Genomic DNA, 20,980 nt, shown 5'->3' with positions numbered 1-20,980 from the left:
GGCCTTTATTATACTGATATGTACTTTGAATGTCCAAAAAAAGACACTCATCCTTAACCAGTTTACAGTGTGTTTCCGTATTTAAGACACTATGGAAACACAGGCCAACATTCTGCGGAACGCTAACTGTGACATGCTGCTGTATATCACAGTCCTGGGTGGACTTAAGGCGCTGCTGGTTAATGTGGAAGGAAGGCGAACACAAGCGTCACTTGCTATTCCAGCCTGTTTGAGTTCAGAGAGTGGGGAGCAAGAATACACGGAGAAAATGTGCATCTCCAAAACTGTTCAAATCCATTTGGTCCCTGCGTTCAAAGAGAGGGGTGCCTGTACGTTTTGATGGATGAGCTGCGCTTTAGCAGTTCTGTCTGACATTTGAAAAGGTAACATCTAAAGATATATTTTGTTATATCCAGCAAATAACTGTAATTTCAAGTAAAACCTTTATTGTGTTTCTCATTTTAAATGCACATTTGCTCTCTTTGAAACAATGCATTTACAAAATAAGCATATTCCAGTAAACATAATGCTTGTTTTTAGGATGATAGTTACTTATTTATACCTATTATAAAAAATTCATTAGCACCAGCATAGCTTGAAGAGAAAGACAACCGCTTCAAGACAAAGGGCACTGGGTTTCACAAGATCTCTGATTTAAAAATGTTTCTATCTGCAAAAACGAAGCCAAATTAATAATTCAGCTTGCTCTAAAATGCCAAAATCAATACAACAGCTTCTAACTCAACTATGGAACGATACTTTAAAGGACAACCACCTTGTTTTGAGCTAGACACACAAAAAGTAGCAAGCTTTTTCAAAGATAGGGCAGTGTTTACTAGCATACAGGAAAGTGCAACATACAGCAAAAGCAATTACCACCAGGAGCAGCGAGCTGTCCATATATAACGACTAAGAGCTGGGAAGAAAACAGCCTGAGGCAATGACTCTCAGGCAGTAACCAGCACCTGAACCCCCTGGGAACTTACTAAAATGCAGGTTCTGATTTGTTTGGTGGAATGGGACCTAGGATAGCGTATTACACAAGTTCTCTTGTGATGCTGATGGTACTTGTCAATGAACCTAACTTTCAGTAGCAAGACTAAAAGTATACTGTTTACAAAGTTCCTGCACCTGGGATGCTGTTGATAGATAAGTACATAAGTAAAAATAATACTCAAATCCTTTCTTTCAAAACCAAAATCAAAAAATACAAAACACCCAGAAAACACCAATCACTACTATAATCCTTCAACTCATAAAAATTTCAACTGATATTTGAGTTTGGGGGAAAAAGAAACTAATTTGAATATTAAGAACTTAGAGGTCTCTTACTGAGGAGATGTTAATCTTCCTGGCTAAAAACTGGGATGTCCACCTAGAAGACTTGTCAGTCTTTGAGGGGATAATGACAGGGTAACAACTAGACAGAATCGAGGATGTAAAGTTAAGCAACACATACCTAACAGTTGTCGCTTCTAGGAATTTGTCCTGAGGAAATGACAAGACTAAAGGTGTATGTATAGAATAAGTTATATCAGCCAACGACTGTGTGTTTGTTATCAAAGTGACCAAAGAAGGGGACTAGTTAAGAAAATTATGGTATGTCTACAAACTATACTAATCCATTTTATTTCAGGCCTAAAATGAAATACTAGGTGGCCAATAAAATGTTGATATAGATCTGTAGTTAATGACATGGGAAATTATTTACAGAACACTGTTAAGAAAAAAAGGCTAGAGCATAGTATGTGCAAAATTATTATTCTACTTAAATATATGCAAACATAGAAGGAGAGGTTATGAGGACTTTGGAAGGCTGTTTTTAACTAAAATAAATATCATTTAGCTTAATAAAAGCCAATGAATGAATTACTACATCTTTCCCGAGCACAAATGCATTGGTTTTAGAGTTATATGCCTCAAATTCTGAACTTGAATAAGCAACTTAATCTCTTTGTGAATCAGTTTCCTCACCTATAAAGGGGCATAGTAACAGTAAAACCTTTCCAAGGGCTGTGGCAAGGATTAATATGTGCTAATTGATGTAAAGTGCTTAAAACAGAACCTGGCATATAGTAAGCATGATATAAGAGTTGGCTATTTCTGTTTTTTAATTTTATTTTAATGATTAAACTGGTCTCTCGCTGATGCCTATCTGAGATGATATCATTATAATTCTGCTTTGGCACCTGAGCCTACATATTAGCTCTAGGAACTCTGGAGATAAGTAGCAGACCCAAGGTCTAAACTGGAGCAACAATACCCTGGAGTGGTCTTTTGGCAAGCAAGGCAGAACTCTGTACATGGCTATTCAGGAGTCTGAAACATGCAGTAGAATGACTGTTCATAAATTGCTGGTAAGAAGATAAACCGGTTCAATCTTTTTAGGATACAGTTTGGTATTATGTATTTAACCAACATCTGAACAATTCCATTCCTAGAATTTAGATTAAGAAAAGTAGCTGTGATATTCAGAACACAAAGACTTAGATTTAAGGATGCCAGTATATAATAACCAAACTTTGGAAACAATCTAAGTTTTCAACAATAGGATATGGCTGAAAAATATTTAATATAGTCATATACTATAATTTTTAAAAAACTATTTAATGTTCTAGAGTGTTAAATTTTGAAAAGCTGAATACAGACCTGGAGATAAAATAAGAACTTGTTGTTGTAAAGATTTTGAACATAAGATGCATAGAAGCATTTACAGACAGTCAATATTTCAAATGATCAAAATGTTAATATTTAAGAGAAAATTCACGCATAGATACAGACAAGAGCGTGGTGACAGACAGAGGAAAAGTAGGGTGGGGGAAGGTGGAGGTGGGCAAAGGGGGAATGAGTGGGCATGGAAAGAGACTTTGCTTTGGGCAATGGGCGCACGAGGCAATCGACAGATTCAATGTAACCCCTATCAAAATATCAATGACATTTTTCACAGATCTAGAACAAGTATTCCTGAAACTTATATGGAAGCACAAAAGACCCCAAATTGCCAAAGCAACCTTGAGAGAGGAGAACAAAGTTGGAGGAACCACGCCACCTGGTATCAAACTACCACAAGGCCACAGTAACCGAAACAGCACGGTGGTGGCATAAAAACAGACACATAGATGAAAGGAACAGAATAGAGAGCCTGGAAATAATTCCATGCCTTCGGGTCTAGTGTATCAGTTGTTTCCAAAATCTTCAAAGTCACTGGAGGTGATAAAATTCAGAACCAATGTGTGGAAAGCAGAGTTTGAAACAGCAATTTACGCTGTTGGGTGTTAGCTGGGCAACAGGAAGGGTAAGAAGTGACATGAAAGCAAGCAGGTCTCATCCTGTCTTTCACCCTCACTTTCCGGTACTCTACACCCCTCTCAACTCCCAAGGGCTTGCTCAGTTTCCTATTTGACTTTCCTTTCCACAGTAGCTGTAACTATTGAAAGCCTCTAATGCATGAGGCATGTGTCATTTAATCACCTAAGCGGCACTGTGAGGAAGTTGCCCTGCATCTTTCTCTGGAAGAGACACAGACCTTGAAACTGGACAGATTTGGTCTGGAATCACAGCTTGCCGTATAGCAATAGTACGACATTGGGCAAGTTTTTAATCTCTTTATATCCCATTTGTTTCATATCCTAATGGGGGTAAATGGAAAATAGTATAAAATTAGAAATATCACCTATAGAATAGGCACTAAATAAGCCTATACCACTACATACTTTTTTTTTTTTTTTTAAATATATCTTTATTGATTTCAGACAGAGGAAAGGAGAGGGAGAGAGAGAGGGACAGAAACATCAATGATGAGAGAGTCATTGATCGAGCCCACAACCCGGGCATGTGCCCTGGCCAAGAATCGAACCGTGATCTCCTGGATCCTAGGTCGATGCTCAACCGCTGAGCCACGGCTGGCCGGGCCCTATAACATTCTTTACGCTGCATAGTATTTACCTGTTTAACGTCTCAATGTCTTTAGACTGAGCTCCGTCCAGGGCAGCGGCCTTGCCTTTGGGCTCTCGGTTGTATCCCGGTGTTCAGCATACAACACAACATAAGATAGGTACTCAAAGGCTCCCTGGATGAATGGATGGAGCTCTACACCTTGATGATGCTTTGGTTCCTTGCAGATCGGGCATGTGACTATGGGCTTACATTAAGGCTCATTATAAATACAGCTTTCCAAAATTTATTTTTCTACTTACTACACAAAAAGCCACTGAGAATATGGTTCTCTACTTCAAAAGTCCTTTTTATGAGAGGCTTAAGGGAGAGGACTTCCCAACAGTACTAAAAATACTGGTTTCCAAAGCCACTAGTTTTTACTTCATGAACTGTGTATCTAAGTCATTTCCCTTACTGTACTGGCTGTGTAAGTTTTGTGTATTAATTTCACCCTTAGCTTCATCTTATCTTAGCTATTCTTGCTATCCTCCAGATTTCTTTACTTAAAAATATAATCATATATGTATTTTTATATTCCTCAAATCTTTCTAGAAACAAATCGGAAGATATAAACATATTATTAACTAATAATATCAAACTCAGCCAAAATTATAATAATCTGTGGCTGAGACAATTCTCCTAGTGTTATGGTGCTTGAATGGATAACTAAGGATGGTCAAGTTTCAGTTCCTACTATAACCAATCAGTATATCTCTGGATGATTCAGGTTTGAAGTAAGCATTTCAACACTGAAGGATATTTCCTAAATTGCATATTGGTTTAGTTCCCTCTGCCATTTCTCTTATGTTTCGCTCCATTCCTACATATACTGTCTTATTTAAAGTCCTCACCAGATTGGTTGATATTCTACTTTCTGATCTCCTAGTTTCCAGACAACTATCTCAGTCTCCACAATATGCTAAGAAGAGTAATCGTTCTAAAATGTAAACCTGCCATCAGGGCCTCTTTGTTGCCAAAAAGTCTCCTGAGCACGGACTACAAGCCTGTCACTGAGTTCTCCCGACAAGGTTACCAGTCTTTTGTCTATACTGAATTATGTGAGGTTCAGAGAAAGAGCGAGGCTCACTGGTGCTTCTGTACTATTCTCTGCATTGCTCTCAGTGTCTGGACTGCTCTTGTCACCTTGTCTAACGAACAAAAACCTTTCATCTTCCAAGATCACATCTCATTTACCAGACTCTGCTCAAGCATCACGTGTCCTGTGAAACATTTTCTTTTGTTTACCATTTTTTATTATCTTGCAATGTACCTCAAATACTTATGATTACGGTCATTATATTCTTTGGGCTCATGACCTAAAATCATCTTTTTTTTTTTCCAATTACAATTTACACTCAATATTATTCTGTTTTCGTTTCAGATGTACAGCACAGTGGCCAGACAATCCTCAACCCCTGACATTTCCAGTAGGCACCTAGCCCCACACATAGCATTAGGATATCACTGACTACATCCCTCGGCTGTAACGTACACCTCTGCGGCTGTTCTGTAACCACCCGCCTGCACTTGTCAATTCCTGTGAAACATTTTCAGTCTTCTCAGGTAGAGCTAACTGATCCCTTCCTCTTCTGTACCCCACGGCACCCTCTAAGATGCCCAGTATTATACTTTATTTCCATTCTTCTCTCTTCGATGCCCTAGGTTTGTATTCCAGTGCCTAGCAGAGGGCCTGACACATGGCAGGGGCTTGCACCTGGATTGAAAGGATTCTTCGCTTGGGCCCCTTGTTTATTTTTTCTGCCAAGTGCTATGATTATTCTCCTGAGAGGACTGTTGTGCAGCGTGGAGAAGGGAGCAAATGAAATGGCTGTTAACACTTGCAAACCGACTGTTCCGAGCAGCGGCACGTGGTGCGTGCTCCAGGACAAAGAGGCACAGTCTCCATCTACCCGCAACCTTCAAAGCAGCGTTTCTCAGGAGGCAACTTTTAACCCATTACTGAGTCAGGAAACAAAGTTAGGTCAATTTAGGCAAGAAATCAATCTTTCAAGTCAAAAGAGTTTGGAGAACTCTGCAAAAAGAAATTCTGACAACCATGTAGCGTCAAGACATTAAAAACACACCACACGATTCCTTTTGTTTTAGCCGTTCCTATACATGCAGAATGTACGACTACCTCCCAGCTCTAGGGTCAGAGCAATTCTGATTCATGGCTACGGTAAAAAATCAATGATTTCAATAGGCTCAATTAAATTAATCTGCCTTCACATGTAGTCCAGCTGGAACTGGGGCCATGTTCTGTTCCCCTCCCACTGCCACCTGACAAGGTTCCCTACTGCGCTCCTTGGGCAAAGCAGATGCTGCCGTGTTCACCCCAATCTTCTTAGGAAAGGGAGTCCGAGGGCAGAAACTGAGTCCCTCTGTGGGTGTCTGATTCCTTCCCAGGCCCTAACCTGACTGACCTCTGTGTCACCAGGTTTTCCCCTGAAGCTCTACCGCGATGCCTAGGAACTATTTTCTCTTCTTTCTGGACATTTTTCATCCTCACCACATGCCAGCCTGGCCTACTCCTGGCCTTCCACCCGTCTCGCCTGTGGAGAGCCTGGCACTCATGCGGACACTGCCACGCCCTCATTACAGTGCTGTTATCCCCGGCTCTGCCAGTCTGCTCACTGGGTGACTTCTGCAGCCACGCTCGAACCCTACTAAGTTCTACAATGCAAAGCTGTGTATTAATTTTGGTCCTCTAGGGACTATCAAAAGATCTGCAACTGTTTCAAAGATTATGATTAATTCAGCTGCAATACAGAATAAAGCTTGACTTTAAAACCTGTCATCTTGACTTTCTTTATAAAACTGAGCAGTTGATAAGTTTCAATTTTCTGCTGAAGTCATAGTACTTGGGAAACAACTCATGGAAAATGTTCCTATTTGTTATTTGCATAAAAAAGTGTGTTTACATAGACATGCATACATGCACATATATAGATACCTTAAATTTCACAAACATTAACTGCCTATGTGATAGCTGGGCCTGTGAAGTATTAAGTTGAAAAACTCACAGGCCCTGCCCTGTAGAGGCCCACAGTCTAGTCGGGGACACGTACAAATCCCACAGTGCGTTACCTGCTGTGATCAGGGCACTTCTACAGAGCCTAGGGGCTGGGGAAGCAGCTAAACTTGCCTGCATAAGTTGATCAGAGACTAATATTTTAATTGAGTCTTGAAAGATGAGTACCTTCTTAAATGGAGAATGCAGAGTAGAGAAATCAAAATAGAGGGACTGGTTATAGATGTATGAAAGCCCATATCATTTTCTAGGAAGTGGGAAGAACCTGGACCAAAAGGGGCGAGGGAGGCTCGAGGGAAATGATATACTGGCTTAGGTCATTTCACTCCCCTCTGCCAGCACCCACTCCACTCTGTAGCACAAGTTTTGCTGTTGATTTTATCCCGAATTTAGGGGATATGCCTATTTCCAGAAAACTGCACATGTCACCTGAAAGTGAAAACCAGAACAGATGGAGGATCTACAGCTCCTTCAGAGTAATTACCCCAAGCATTATCACAGGTAGCTGTTTCATTCCCTCTAACAAACATAATAAATACCCTGAAAGGCAGCTTAGTGAAAGCACCAGCAGCCTTTGCTGACCACAGCAAGAGGAAGCCTTACTATGATTTGTAAACTCTTTTTCACAAAGCGCAACTCACTTTTCTTAATCTCTCAAAATCTAAAAATATGCCATTCCATAGTCTACCCCAATATATGAAATTCTTTGATGGAAAGAAATGATTTTTACTATTTTGCTACAAGAGAAAATTTGGTGCCCTCTGGTGTTGGAAAACGAGATGATCCATGCCACTTTCACAAACTAGCACTCCATAGTTTCTTAAAAAATGCCTAACCTATGGACACGGACAATAGTTTGGTGAAGGCCTTGGGGGGGGGGGGGGGGCAATGGGGGAAAAAGGGAAACATCTGTAACACCTTTAACAATAAAGATAAACTTTTTAAAAAAGCATATAATGTTGTCCTGGCTGGTGTGGCTCAGTTGGTTGGAGTGTCATCCCAGACACAGAAAGGTCATGGGCTTGATTCCCAGTCAGGGCATATACCTAGGCTGTGGGTTCTATCCCCTGCCCCAACTGATCAATGTTTCTTTCTCCCTCTCTCTTCCTTCCCCTCTCTCTAAAAAAATCAATGAACATGTCCTCGGCTGAGGATTTTAAAAAGCACAGAATTTTAGAGCTGAGTAGCACATTCCAGTGCAGCACAGATACGTACTTTTACTAGAAATTTTTGCTCATGGATTATTAAATACTCAATTTTATTTTGATGAAGTATTAAATGGAGCTCCTTAGGAAAAAGAATACCTGCCTATATTATCTGTTGAAGCCTACCGCTTCACAACCAGGAGAACAAAGGTGAGTGAGCTAAGATTCTGTAGCAAAAACAATGAATAAAAAGGGAATTACATTATTAGGGTAGTACGATTTATAACTGATTCTTCAATGTATTACAAAATATTGGAGTCATAGAAAATGAAAGAAAACAGAAAATAACAGCTGTGGTAACACTGTCCACCTTAAGAACTAACACAAACAACAGAGTTGGAGCCGCAGGTGTGAGGAGAGGGGGCAAGAACAGCTCAGCCTCAGACAAGTTTTAAGGAGGTTTGAACAGGACCCGGAGGCGCTGCCAGCAAGTGACTATGATTTTTAATGGGGCAATGAGGGAGACAGCAGGTGGGCAGTGACTACCTTGGGTAACATGGTAAATGAAGCCAAAAGTAGAGGTTTAGGATGTAAATCAGGCACAGTCTTCCCAGTGCACCCGAGGCCAAAAGAGCTGGAGGCATAGCCTGCTTCTAGCTGTCAAACCCAGCGAGCACCAGGTCCAGCCCTATGTGATAAGCTCAACTGTCACTCTGGGACTAAGCTGCTGAAGACTGTTTTACCCTTCCCCAAACAAGTTGACCTTACACAAAATTTGGGAAAGGATAGCACGTATCTTGGCTATTCTCCTACTTCCCAATTTCCTTTTCCCCCGGTGCCTTCAGGTTCCTCTCTAGCTGCCAAACTTTGTCATCATCAGAGCTTCCCCATGCTCCAGCAGCCCAACAGCTCATGAAAATCAGGTAATACAAGTAAAACACCCTGTACTGTGCCCAGCATACACTAAAGCTCAGTGAACGTGAATAGCTGCTATCATCACTCTCACCACCACAACTCTCCATTCCATTCCCGCCCTCCCCCTTGCTCCTAGTCGGACTTTCATTTTCTTCATACCAGACTAAGAAAAGCTATCTGAATATACTTGGACATGGATATTTATACTGTCTTTTCCTACAAGCAAGGAGCTACATTAGGTTGGAAAATACAAGATGAAAATATTCTGTCTTCTCCAATGTGGTTCTTCTCCCAATTCCTCTTCTGCCTGCTTCCTGGTGACAACTGCCATTCCTCTGTTACAGCCACCAGAATCTGTTCTCTTTGTTCATTAATACATCATTTGCCAAGGACCCTATCGACTCAGTTCTAAATCACTAATTCCTTTGTGTGGACCTCTCTTCTTTCCAATAATTCTAAACCCTGACTACACATAGGAATCACTTGTAATATATATGTAATATACAAAAATGCACATAGCGATGCCCAGTCTAGACCAACCAAAGCATCACTGATGGGATTCAAGCGTGGAGTTTTTAAGAGCTCCTAATGGGATTTCAAGGTACAGCCAGGCAGGGTTAAGAATGACTCTTAGCCTCTTCCCTTAAATCATTTACCATGCTTGAAGCATTGAATACACCATTTGTTTGTTCAATTCATTCACTGAGCAGCCACTGACTGAGCTCCTAGTGTGGGCCCAGCCTGGAGCTACTCAGAACTCTCCAGCAGCTGTGTAGCATCCTCACGATCCAACGTAGGTTTCTGACCACTGCATCATAATTCTCTCTTCTCTGTCATCAACCTTTCAACTTCTGCCCAATCTTCCTGCCCTCCCTCCCCCAAGCAAGCTTGCTTTTTTTGTGACTGCTCTGGGACTTCCAATGGCATCTCAAGTTTTTGGTCAAACCAATCCTATGGCATTTCTGCAAATGTATGAGAGAGGAGACCGCTGAGGTTCACATGTGTCTTCCCCACTCACTCAAAAGTCCCCAAGGGGAAGGACTGTATTCTATTCATTTCTGCATCCTCAATACTTAGTGTACCGTTTCCAGCACATGGTGAACTACCCAGCGGGCATCAGTTAAATGCAGAGGAGGATGAGTGAATAATTAAGGTATACGATACTACAGTGTTTTCTGAATCACCAAACAGCAAAATATGTGAGGGGGAAATAAAAAAAAAATCTTCTGTGGTATGATGATGATGAAAGCATGCACTTTGGGATCTAGACCTGCCACATGCTAGGTCTGTGAGCCTAAGGAAGTTATTGAACCTCTCTGATCCTCAGTTTCCCCATCTGTAAAATGGTGATAATAATAGAAATCACCTCATAAAATGATGTAGAATTAAATGAAGAAGTCAGAGAAGTACCCAGTGTATATACAGTAAGATGTGATAGGCAGAAAAATGGTTCCCCAAAGATGTCCATTTCCTCATCCCCAGAACTTATGAATATGTTACCTTACGTGGCAAAGGGGACTTTGCAGCTGTGATTAAATTAAGAACCTTAAAATGGAGAGATGAATTTGGATTATCTAGGTAGGCCTAACATAATCACAAGGGACCTTAGATAGGTCAAAGAGAAGATGTAACAAAGGAATCAGAGGTGGAATGATTTCATTGCTAAAAGGAGGCCACAAGCTAAAGAAAGAGATCAGACACTAGAAGCGGGAGAGATCAAGAAGTCAAAGGATGTAGCAAATGCAGTCATATTAAATGCTTAGATGACAAAAAAGAGATTCCAATTAATAATGCAAGTTTCTACCATAAAAAATTTTATAAGAGAAAGGAAAATAAAGTTAAAACAAACAGAAGAAAGTAAGTAATAAAGGTAAGGGCAGAAACCAATGACTTTGAAAATAGAAAAAATAGGAAAAATAACTGAAACTCTAAGTTGGTTCTATGGAAATGTCAGTAAAATTGATAAACCTCTAGCAAAGTTACACACACACACAAAAGAGAGAGCGGTGGTGTGGGAGAGAGAGAAAAGATACTAAAGGTTATTATCATGATTGGAAAGAGAGATATCATTACAGACCCAACAGACAATAACAGTATAATAAAGAAATATTATAAACAACACTACACATAAAATTTCAAAAACTCAGATAATTCACTGAAAACAACAAACCACCAAAACTTACCCAATATGAAATATATCACCTGAATTGTCCTATAACTATTAAATGAATTAAATCCACAGTTAAAAATCTTCTAAAAAAATTCTTCAAGCCCGGATAGTTTCATTACCAAATTCTTTTAAAAAGTAATATCAATTCTCCAAATATTTTCCAGAAAATAGAAGAGGAAAGAACACTTCCTAACTCATTTCATAAGGCAAGTACTACCCTGATATCAAAACCAAAGAGTATAAAAATACGGAAAATTTCAGGCCAATATCCTTCACTTACAGACAGGGGTGGGGTTAGGGAAGAAATCCTCTAAAAATATTGGCAGACAGTATCCAGCAATATATAGAAAGAAAAATACAACATAATAAAGTGGTATTTACTGTGGGAATGAAAGACTGGCTCAATATTTGATAAACAATATTAACACTGAAAACACATGATCATATCAACTGATGCAGAAAAAGCATTTGAGAAGATCAACATCCATTTGTGATAAAACTTTCAGCAAACTAGGACTAGAAGGAAACTTCCTTGACCTGATAAAAAGCACCTACAAAAAACTTGCAACTAACATACTTAATGGTGAAAGGCTGATGCTTTCCTCCTAACATCAGGAAAAAGACAAAGTTGTCTGCTCTCACCACTTTTACTCAACATTGTACTGGACATTCTAGCTAACTCAATAGCACAAAAGAGGTAAGATCCACACTAGATAGCAAGAAGTCAGGCTGTATTTATTTGCAGACAACATGATCATCTAAGTAGAAAATCCAATAGAATCTACCAAAAAGCTACTATTCCTAATAGGTGAGATTAGAAAGTTTGTAGGATATAGGATCAACATAAACAATTTATTTCCATTTATTTCTATATATTGTCAATGAACAATTAGAAATTAAAATGTGATAAAACAATACCATTAACCAACATTATAAAAATATGAGCACTTAGGGATAAATTTGATAAAGGATATCAAAGGTCTGTGCTACTAATATTACAAGATACAAAGTTAAAATACAAGTCAACTGTGTTTCTACACACTAGGAATATACAACAGTAAACCAAATTTTTAAAAAAAATTAACAATAATATAAAAAGGTAAATACTTAGTTATAAATCTAACAAAACATGCACAGGTTCCCAATGCTGAAAACTGCAAAATATTGATTAAAAAAAAAATGAAGAGCTAAATAGAAAGTGAGACGTAACTTGTTTATGGACTAGAAAAATCAACATAGTAAAGCTCTCAGTTCTCCTCAAGTTGATTATATAGATTTTAACAGGGTTATTTTTTGTAAATAGAAACAGGGCCTGTTCTAAACTTTGTGTGGAAATGCAGAGGAACTAGAATACTCAAATAATTCAGAAAAAGAGCAGTAAGGTCAGAGGAATCACAGTGCCCTGCAACATGACTTACTACAAAGCTACAGGCAAGAAAACAATTTGACAGTTTCTTATAAAGTTAAACATACACTTACCATATGATTCAGCACTCCCACTCCTGGGTATTTACCCTAGAGAAATGAAAACAGGTTTACACAAAAACCTATATATGAATGTTTATAGCAGCTCTTTTCATAATTGCCAAAACCTGAAACAACCCACTTATCCTTCAACAGCTGAATGGATAAACTGTGGTAATACATACAATGGAATACTACTGAGCAATAAAAAAGAACTACAGGTATATGTAACAACTTGGGTGAATCTCACAGGCAACTGTGCTGAGTAAAAGAAGCCAGTCTCAAGACATTATATACTACATGATTCTAATTTTAAAACATTATGTTATTATTTTATAACATTATCAAAAAGGCAAAACTAAAGTAATGGAGAATAGAACAGTGGTTTTCTGGGATTAAGGATGGGACAAGGGTGTGATTATAAAGATATAATCAAGGCATAATTATAAAGGCACAAGGGAGATTGGGGGTTGATGGAACTGTATCCCCATGTGGTGGCTGTTATATGAATCTATACATGTGTTTAAACCATAGAGCTGAATTCCAAGCATCAATCAATTTTACTGCATGATAATTAAAAAACACACACAACCCAAAAGACTATGCTGAATTTAAAAAGGCTTGCTGGCTGAATGTAGCTCAGCACTGTCTTTCCCCAAAGGAGATGCTCAATTAACATTTGCCAAACAAAACCACTGAAAACTGGCTGTATTTTCTGCTTCAATATCAGTCTCATTTATATTCCTAAGCTTCAAAAGTTTCAATAAATTTTTGTAACGTCATGAACATTTTCTACAATGGTATCTGCCACAGACGTATATATAGTTTGCACAAAAACAAATCATTAAAAATGCCAAATGAAAGTCAGAAATCTATATTTCCCAACCAATTATTTTAAACTTTAAAAAAGTTATCATTAATAACAAAAACTTTTTCTTTATGCTGTGTATGCTTATTTTCCACATTAAAAAAAAGGGGGGGATCTGTACTGAAATTACACAAAGGCATGGTATACTAAATATTTAATAAATGCTTACAGATTTAACTAATCTTTATTAAACATGGGATGAACCAAACTGCTAAGCCATTAACTTATCTCAAACATTAACTCTTTTCAGAATTTATCTTTTTGTTTGAGTTAGCAAAGCCGACTGTTAAAGTTTATTTTTGTTCTTTCTGGCTCAAACCAAGATGTACACTCAGATCCCTAACTCATGTCATTTCTATGTTAAATTTTCTTTGCTAGGAGACATTGGGCATGGGCCTGTAGCTCTTGTGCAACCAACGAAACCTATTAGGATCCCACCATGTCACTCCCTATATTGACCTGTCACAGGTCTAAGGCTCACTCACTGTGATCAATTTAACAAAGCAGATGGGTTAAATCACATGTGTGTGAATGAATGAAAGTAACTATTAAGGGGAAAAAAAGTCCATTAACTTTGGTCTTGCTTTGCTCTAAACTGTAAAAGTGTTCCCTGCTGGAAAATGATCAATAAGATAGGTGAGGTTTCAGAAGTACCCAAGCTAAGAATTAAATACATTTTTAAAAATTGCAAGTATGTAATTTGTGTATACTTACAGTAGAGAGCAAGTACAGTTTTAATACTTCTTTTAAATTCCTGTTTGTTAGAGAATTACTTTAGAGCCTTCCACACTGCTTTTAAGGTATTCTTTCTGAATATTCACTTAACATATAATCATCTCCAATTTATCTAGGTTTAGGTCAACTTTTCAATAATATTTTTGAATTTTATAGCTTTAACAAATTAAACTATAAAGTATTTTATAATGGTGCTAAATTTACTCATTTATCCATTCTACAATACATGCTTTGATGCCACATTACACTATCATGTGCAAATAAAGCAACCTGGAATGCTCTTGTCAGTTAACCAGTCAAAAATAAATAAAGTTACCTATTACTATAATTGTACTACCTCACTGACAGATGACAAGGACCTAACCTTATCGAAGCACTCAATGCAGTAACTTTATTTTGTTCAGTCTGTGACTGCGATCATAAGCAACAATGAGTTCATTTAACTGTTTCTGAAAGAATGAACTGCTATGTAAAGTTGCCGCTTTCTACATTTTAGCTCTGAGGACGTTAATATTCAACATACTGATGAATTAGGACTACTATCTATTGTGAGCAAGAAAATAATAAAGGCCATTTGCAAAAATAAAGTTTATACAGAAATATACTAGTCCTCAAACTTCCAAATTTCCATGAGCATCTCACCCATTGGCTTTAATTGCTATCCTCAGCACCCAACATTCACTGCTCAGTCCCTTCACACACCCCACCCTTGAACATATCATTATGGGTATAGAAGTTTAAACCAAAGAGAGGCATGCTCTCTTATAAAACCACAGGAAGGGTCGATTATCCTTTGGATTATGTTCACAAGGTCACACAGTTAACCACATCTGGACCATGCGGGCACATAATCAAATAAGGCTCCTGGAAAATATCCATTTAAGCTAAATGTGATGAAAGGGAATGAATGTCATTAGATTAGATTTACTTAGAGAAACTTTTTTGCCCCAACTTAACCCAAAATAAAATCCTAACTCAAATAAATTTAAAAACGTGTATGACAATCTAGTCTCAATATCATGGAGGTTACTGTTCCTTTAAAATATTAACAGTACTGGGAAAAACTTCACAAAAGAAGATTTTCTAAACGTGCAACCACAGAGGCAGAGTTAAGCATGTCAATTATGACAGAGCTGCATCATTAAGTTCACCTAAACAGAATGCTTCAAAAATGATCAAAACCAAGGTTTTAGATAACACAGGTGTTCAAAGTTAGCTCCTCTCCCCAAGCCTCAACATTCCTAATATAGAATTTTCAGTAAAACTCTTTAAAAAACGTACCTGCTTCTGCAACCACCTTTCATGCCTTCGCTGTTTCCTTCGCAGGTTCTTCAACTTGCTCCTCTCCCTCTTACTGAGCCTCTGATTAATGGCCCCCAACGAAAAGCTGCCCGAGCGCAAGAAGTGCAGCGGGGACAGGCGCTCCTCCTGGTCCGAGGCCTCCAGCGCGCTCCTGCCGCCCGCGGGCAGGTCCACCAGGAAAGCCAGGCTGTCAGAGCCAGCGCGCTCGGCGTACGCTGCAGAAGCTTCCAGAGCATGCTGCAATTCTCCTCTTTGTCTCTGTGCCTGGGTCTCACGCGGAGCCGCTGAAAACCTCTGCAGCGGCGTGTCAGGATCCAGGCCTGATGCCACGGGAAAGGGGCGGCCGAGCTTGCCAGGCTCCGACGGCGCCTCCCTCAGCCTGGGGTGGGCCGCAGTCTTGCTCCGGATTTCACAGAACGTGGGCAAGAAAGTCAGCTTCTCGCTGATGCTCAGATCCAAGCTGTGCGATTTTCTATGGAGAGCTCTCCGGGGGCAGGTGGCAGCCCCAAGCTGGGGAACAAAAAGCTGGCATTTGGAGTCGGACGCTTTGAAGAGCAGCTTTTCCTTCTTGACCTGCAAAGGCGCCCACCCGACCTCCAGGCAGAGGGCCTCTGTTAGTCGCCCGGGCCCGTGACTCTTTTGTGCCATGGCCGAAGGCCTGCGGTTTCTGTTTCTGAAGGCGCCACCTGTGAGCAGAGTGTCCGAGCCGCCACCTGACTGAACTCTAGGATGTGGCGAGTGTCTGAGCGGCGGTGTCGTTAGGCGGCCCGCCCGCGCGGGCTGGCAGTCGGTCCGGCTCCGGGAGAGATGCACAGCTGCGCGCTGGCCGCAGGCGCATTTTGGAGAGCTGACAAAATTAAAGCCCCCGAGGCGGGCCCCGCAGAAAGGGCAATTCAGTTTTCCCACCGTCCACTGGGCCTACAGGTAATAAAGGAAGGTAAAGACAATGAGCTCACTGTAAATTCATCAAAAAGAATGGGAGTTGTGTTGTTTTTTTTAAGCAAACCACATGAAAGTTTCTATGCCACAGAAACGGCTGGCTTTCTGTTTTCTGATTAGTAGACAGAACAGTAAATGGAAACAAGCTTTCTAATAAAACAGAGATAAGCCGCTCCAAAGTTCTAGAACGATGCACACTGCACTTCATGCCCACTGAAACAATACTCTTAAGAATTCTAAATGAATCTCTTTAAACAAGAGGTTGAACATGGATACAGTGTGAACTCATGAAAAGAAAAATCCACTATGGAACCAGGAAGCACATCAGTCTACAGAGCTTAATTTGCAAGTAAAATCTCCCAGAAAAGTGTCTGTTTTGATACACTTCTTGCATACCAAGCACTGTGGGAGGGAGCTTTCCCAACCGCCAGAATCAAGCTTTCCCTGCCTTTCTACATACAACCCAAACCTACTGGCTGCACACATCAGGTAGAGTATTTTCCATACTCAGATTCAAAACTGATGTGCTGGCTTAAAATGATCTTTTCAACAGCGAGAGTGGAACATTTGCAGTGTTCTGATACAGTTTGCCAAGTTCAGGACACTTATAAGCACCACAGTGGTGTTTCCGCAGGAAATCATTACAATGTCAGCATGGATGCAGGAACAGCTACCAAATGTTATTGTTTAATAACAGCAACAAAAAAATATTGGCTAGTAGGCAGAGAAAGACAACTATAGTTTTCTAAAAATCACATTACTTAGAGTTTTCTAAGAATTAAGTGTCTTGAATTGTGAGAAAGAATGACAGCATACTGTTAACAAGGTGAGTGCTTGCTCTTAAAATATTTCATTAGAGAACCTTAAAATGTGGTATTTTGATTTTTACTGTGCCAATATTTGATCCAGTTTATTTTGTGTGTGCATTCATGAGTAATATATATATAGGATATCTCATTCACTCAACAGATACTGTTGTAGGTGCTGGGGATACAGTAATAAACATAATATAAAAAGCCTTGACTTCATGGAGTTTATATTCTAGAAGGGGAGCGGGAAATTGACAAGAGTGCATATATGTATGTGTATAATGATTCATATATTTATATCTGTAAGATGAAGTTATGCACAGTTATAAGTCCTACGTATTACTTATAGTTTGTGTCTGTGTAAATTATAGATAGGTAAATACAGCAGAGAAGGAAGAAAGGAGGTGTGAAGAGTGGTAACAGTGAGGGCCAATGACAGGTAAGGCCAGGCAATGCCTCACTGAATCAAGGCCTTTATCTGAGGGAACAGGTGAGTATCTGTGGGAAGAGCTCTGAAGCAAAGGGAAGTACCAAGTGTGCACACAGTTCAAGGGCAGAAAAGTACCAAAGCACCAGGAATAGTGAAGAAGCCAGTGGGTGTCATCAGGAACTACACAGCTTCTGTGTGTTGCATGTGTTCACCACCCCAAGTCAAGTCTCCTTAGAAAAATACAATTTAAAAAAATAGTTACATAGCCTTTCATGTCTGTTAGAACAATGCATCCAAGAAAAAATAGCTCTCAAATAAGGAACAAAACATTCTGGAGGAAACATATTCCTAATCTCACTCCGACTCTAAGAACTTACCTTTTGTATTAGGCAGTTTATCCACTCTGGAAGGGCTTCTATGTTCATGTGCCACACACGACAAGCATCGTGATCATCAGCTGAGTCATAGCTATCCTGTTATATCAAAATGCATGATATTAGTTTTTACTAGTTTGGAATTTATTTCACAGATTTCATATTTAAATAAAACACAAAAATATAAATTCAACTTTAGCTAGGAAGGAAATAGACACTACCAGCCTCTTCACCTCACTCCCATCTCCAAAAACAAGCCCACAAAGACAAAAAATATATATATTCAGGGAATAACTACCTGTGAATTTAAAACAAAAAAAGCCCTCCATTTTATTGAGTTCATCAATTAAATTTAATATTTATTGGTACGTTACTCAGTGGACAAACCAGTGCTCTATTCTTTTTCCTGTGTGTTTGTGAGAAAAACAGTGCCATTCATGACAACTTTCCCCTGCCTTCAGTTTCTAATTTTATCTGGATCCTACTAATGACAGAATAAAGGAGTTGCCATACTCTCTATCAAGATGACCAAGAAAAGTGCAAAGGGGTGCGGGTGAGGGGCAATCAAGTAGGCAGTGAAAAGCCCCAAATAAACAACAAAAAGCTACTAATGCATGCTAGATCACATTTCATTATCTTATACACTGTGCACAATGGCATTTTATACACCATAAACAATAATCAGTGCTAAACCACACTCAGGATTATAATGTTAAAAGAAAACTTTTGCTAAAAGGTTTGAAATTCTTCCAATTCTAATGCTTTAAAATCCACAGCACACTTTGAAAATATTTCACTGGCAAATAGGAAGTCTGTGGGAAGAGTTTATAGTTGGCCAAAGAAAAATGTTATAGACTTATTTGTGATGCCTGAACTCCAATTCTGGTCAACACAATGCAACTTTCCACGTCAATAGTGAGGCTGAGGAGAGAGGCCAGGCGATATGAAGAGGGTATTACTGAATGGAAGCAGGTTAGGGAGAGAAGAGGAAATGCTAGGAATAACTTCCAGCTCAATCACCTCACTGCTCCCTAACACACGTCTCCTCACCAGAGTGTCGGGCAAACATTCCGAAGTTTATTTGATTATAGATTCTCACAAAATGGTAATAGGGAAAATTCACTCAGGCAGAGAGGGATTTAATTCTTGGTTTCAAAATGGCAAGGTGAGTACATATACCAGTGTATTCTCCCTTTTAAACCACAAACCTATAAAATATATTTAAAAATAAAAGAATCAATAGCTAAACTAGAAAATATAGATGGGGAGATTTCAATGAACCAGAAATTGAGTGGAATCTCTGAAAGATTCATGAGGGAAACAACAGCATGCTGTATCTAGGTACATAATAGATAAGACCACACAGAGAGTGGTCCATGCCAAAGTGGTGGAGACGCGAAGCAAGAAGGGCTCTGGGAAACCATTAGAAGTGGAGTTGAAGACTGTGTGTCTCCAGCCAAGAGCAGTATTTGGGGCAGAGGGAAATAGGGCGACACAGCAGGAAGGCTGGAAAGGCCAGGCAAAAATGAAAAGCATTTGCAGCTTTTCAGAGGATGAGCTATGAGGCCAACTTCTGTTCTCATTGAAAAAGCACCATGACAAATAAGGAGTGTGATGTAGATTTGTTTGTGCTAATAAGACATATCGCTAATACATATTGTTTGGTGTGTAGAGTTTTTTTGTTTTTTTGAAAAAGCAAGTGAAAGAGAGATAACACATTCTGTATTATGATATTAAAAGCATATACAGCCTAAAAGACAGTGTTATACTTTTCTATGGAAACATATATATGTGCAAATATTAAAAAGCATCTAAAAGGAAACTTTAACTTTTCCATGGTTGTTTTAATGGGAGAATATATTATACTTGTAAAATTAAAATTTTACTTAAAAATTGATTCAAATAAAAATAAAATATTGAATCTGGCAATGCTAGAGTACGCAGTATTAGGCATGCTCTCACCATTACAAAACTAAAACTAGGCAAGATAAAAAAGGTAACAAGAGACAAAGATGGCCATTTTATAATGATAAAGGGGACAATTCATCAAGAAGATATAACATTTATCAATATATATGCACACAACCTAGGAGTATACCAAATATATAAAGCAATTACTAACATACCTAAAGGGAAAAACTGACAAAAACGCAATTTAGTAGGGGGCCTGAATACCCTGTTGGCAGCAACGGATAGATCATCCAAACAGAAAGTCAATAAGGAAATATCAGCCTTAAATGATACATTGGAACAAATGAACTTAATATTTTTAGAATTTTGCATCCCAAAACCACAGAATACACATTCTTCTCAAATGTACATGGAACATTCTCAAGGAGAGATCAAATCTGGGAGCACAAAACTAGTCTCAATAAATTTGAGAAGACTGAAATGATACCAAGCATTTTTTCCAACCACAGAGGTATGGAACTGGAAATAAACTACAAAAGCTGGAAAACAACCGATGTGTGGAGATTAAACAACATGCTATTGAACAACTATTGGGTCAAAGAAGAAATAAAAGATAAAAAAGTACAGAGACAAATGAAAATGAAAATACAACATACCAAAATTTGGGGGATGCAGCAAAAGTGGTACTAAGAGGAAAGCTTGTAGCAGAACAGGCCTACCTCAAGAAACATGAAAAATTTCAAATAATCTAACATCACACCTTAGGGACTAGAGAAAGAAGAACAAATAAAGCCCAAAGTCAACAAAAGGAAGGAAATGATTAAAAATTAGGGTGGGAATAAATGAAACAGGGAACAAAAAGACAACAGAAAAATTAATAGTTGGTTCTCTGAAAAGATAAATAAGACTGACAAAAGTCACTCAATATGATTCAACATACGAAGAGAATAT

At 39.0% G+C, this 20,980-nt stretch overlaps 1 protein-coding gene across 1 annotated transcript in view; it reads right to left on the bottom strand.

The window, feature by feature from the left end:
- Positions 1–20,980, bottom strand: part of RNF180 (ring finger protein 180) — a 65,043-nt gene that overhangs the window by 21,455 nt on the left and 22,608 nt on the right. Inside the window, exons 3-4 of the mRNA XM_087815384.1 lie at positions 18,122–18,217; positions 15,546–16,484 (exon numbers count right to left, since the gene is read on the bottom strand). Of these exons, the coding sequence (XP_087671510.1) occupies positions 15,546–16,484; positions 18,122–18,217 (1,035 nt within the window). The remainder of the gene's footprint in view (positions 1–15,545; positions 16,485–18,121; positions 18,218–20,980) is intronic.

The sequence above is a fragment of the Miniopterus natalensis genome, chromosome 3, assembly GCF_054644295.1.
Source record: "Miniopterus natalensis isolate mMinNat1 chromosome 3, mMinNat1.hap1, whole genome shotgun sequence".
Taxonomy (NCBI): domain Eukaryota; kingdom Metazoa; phylum Chordata; class Mammalia; order Chiroptera; family Miniopteridae; genus Miniopterus; species Miniopterus natalensis.
This window is presented reverse-complemented; position numbering and strand designations above follow the sequence as displayed.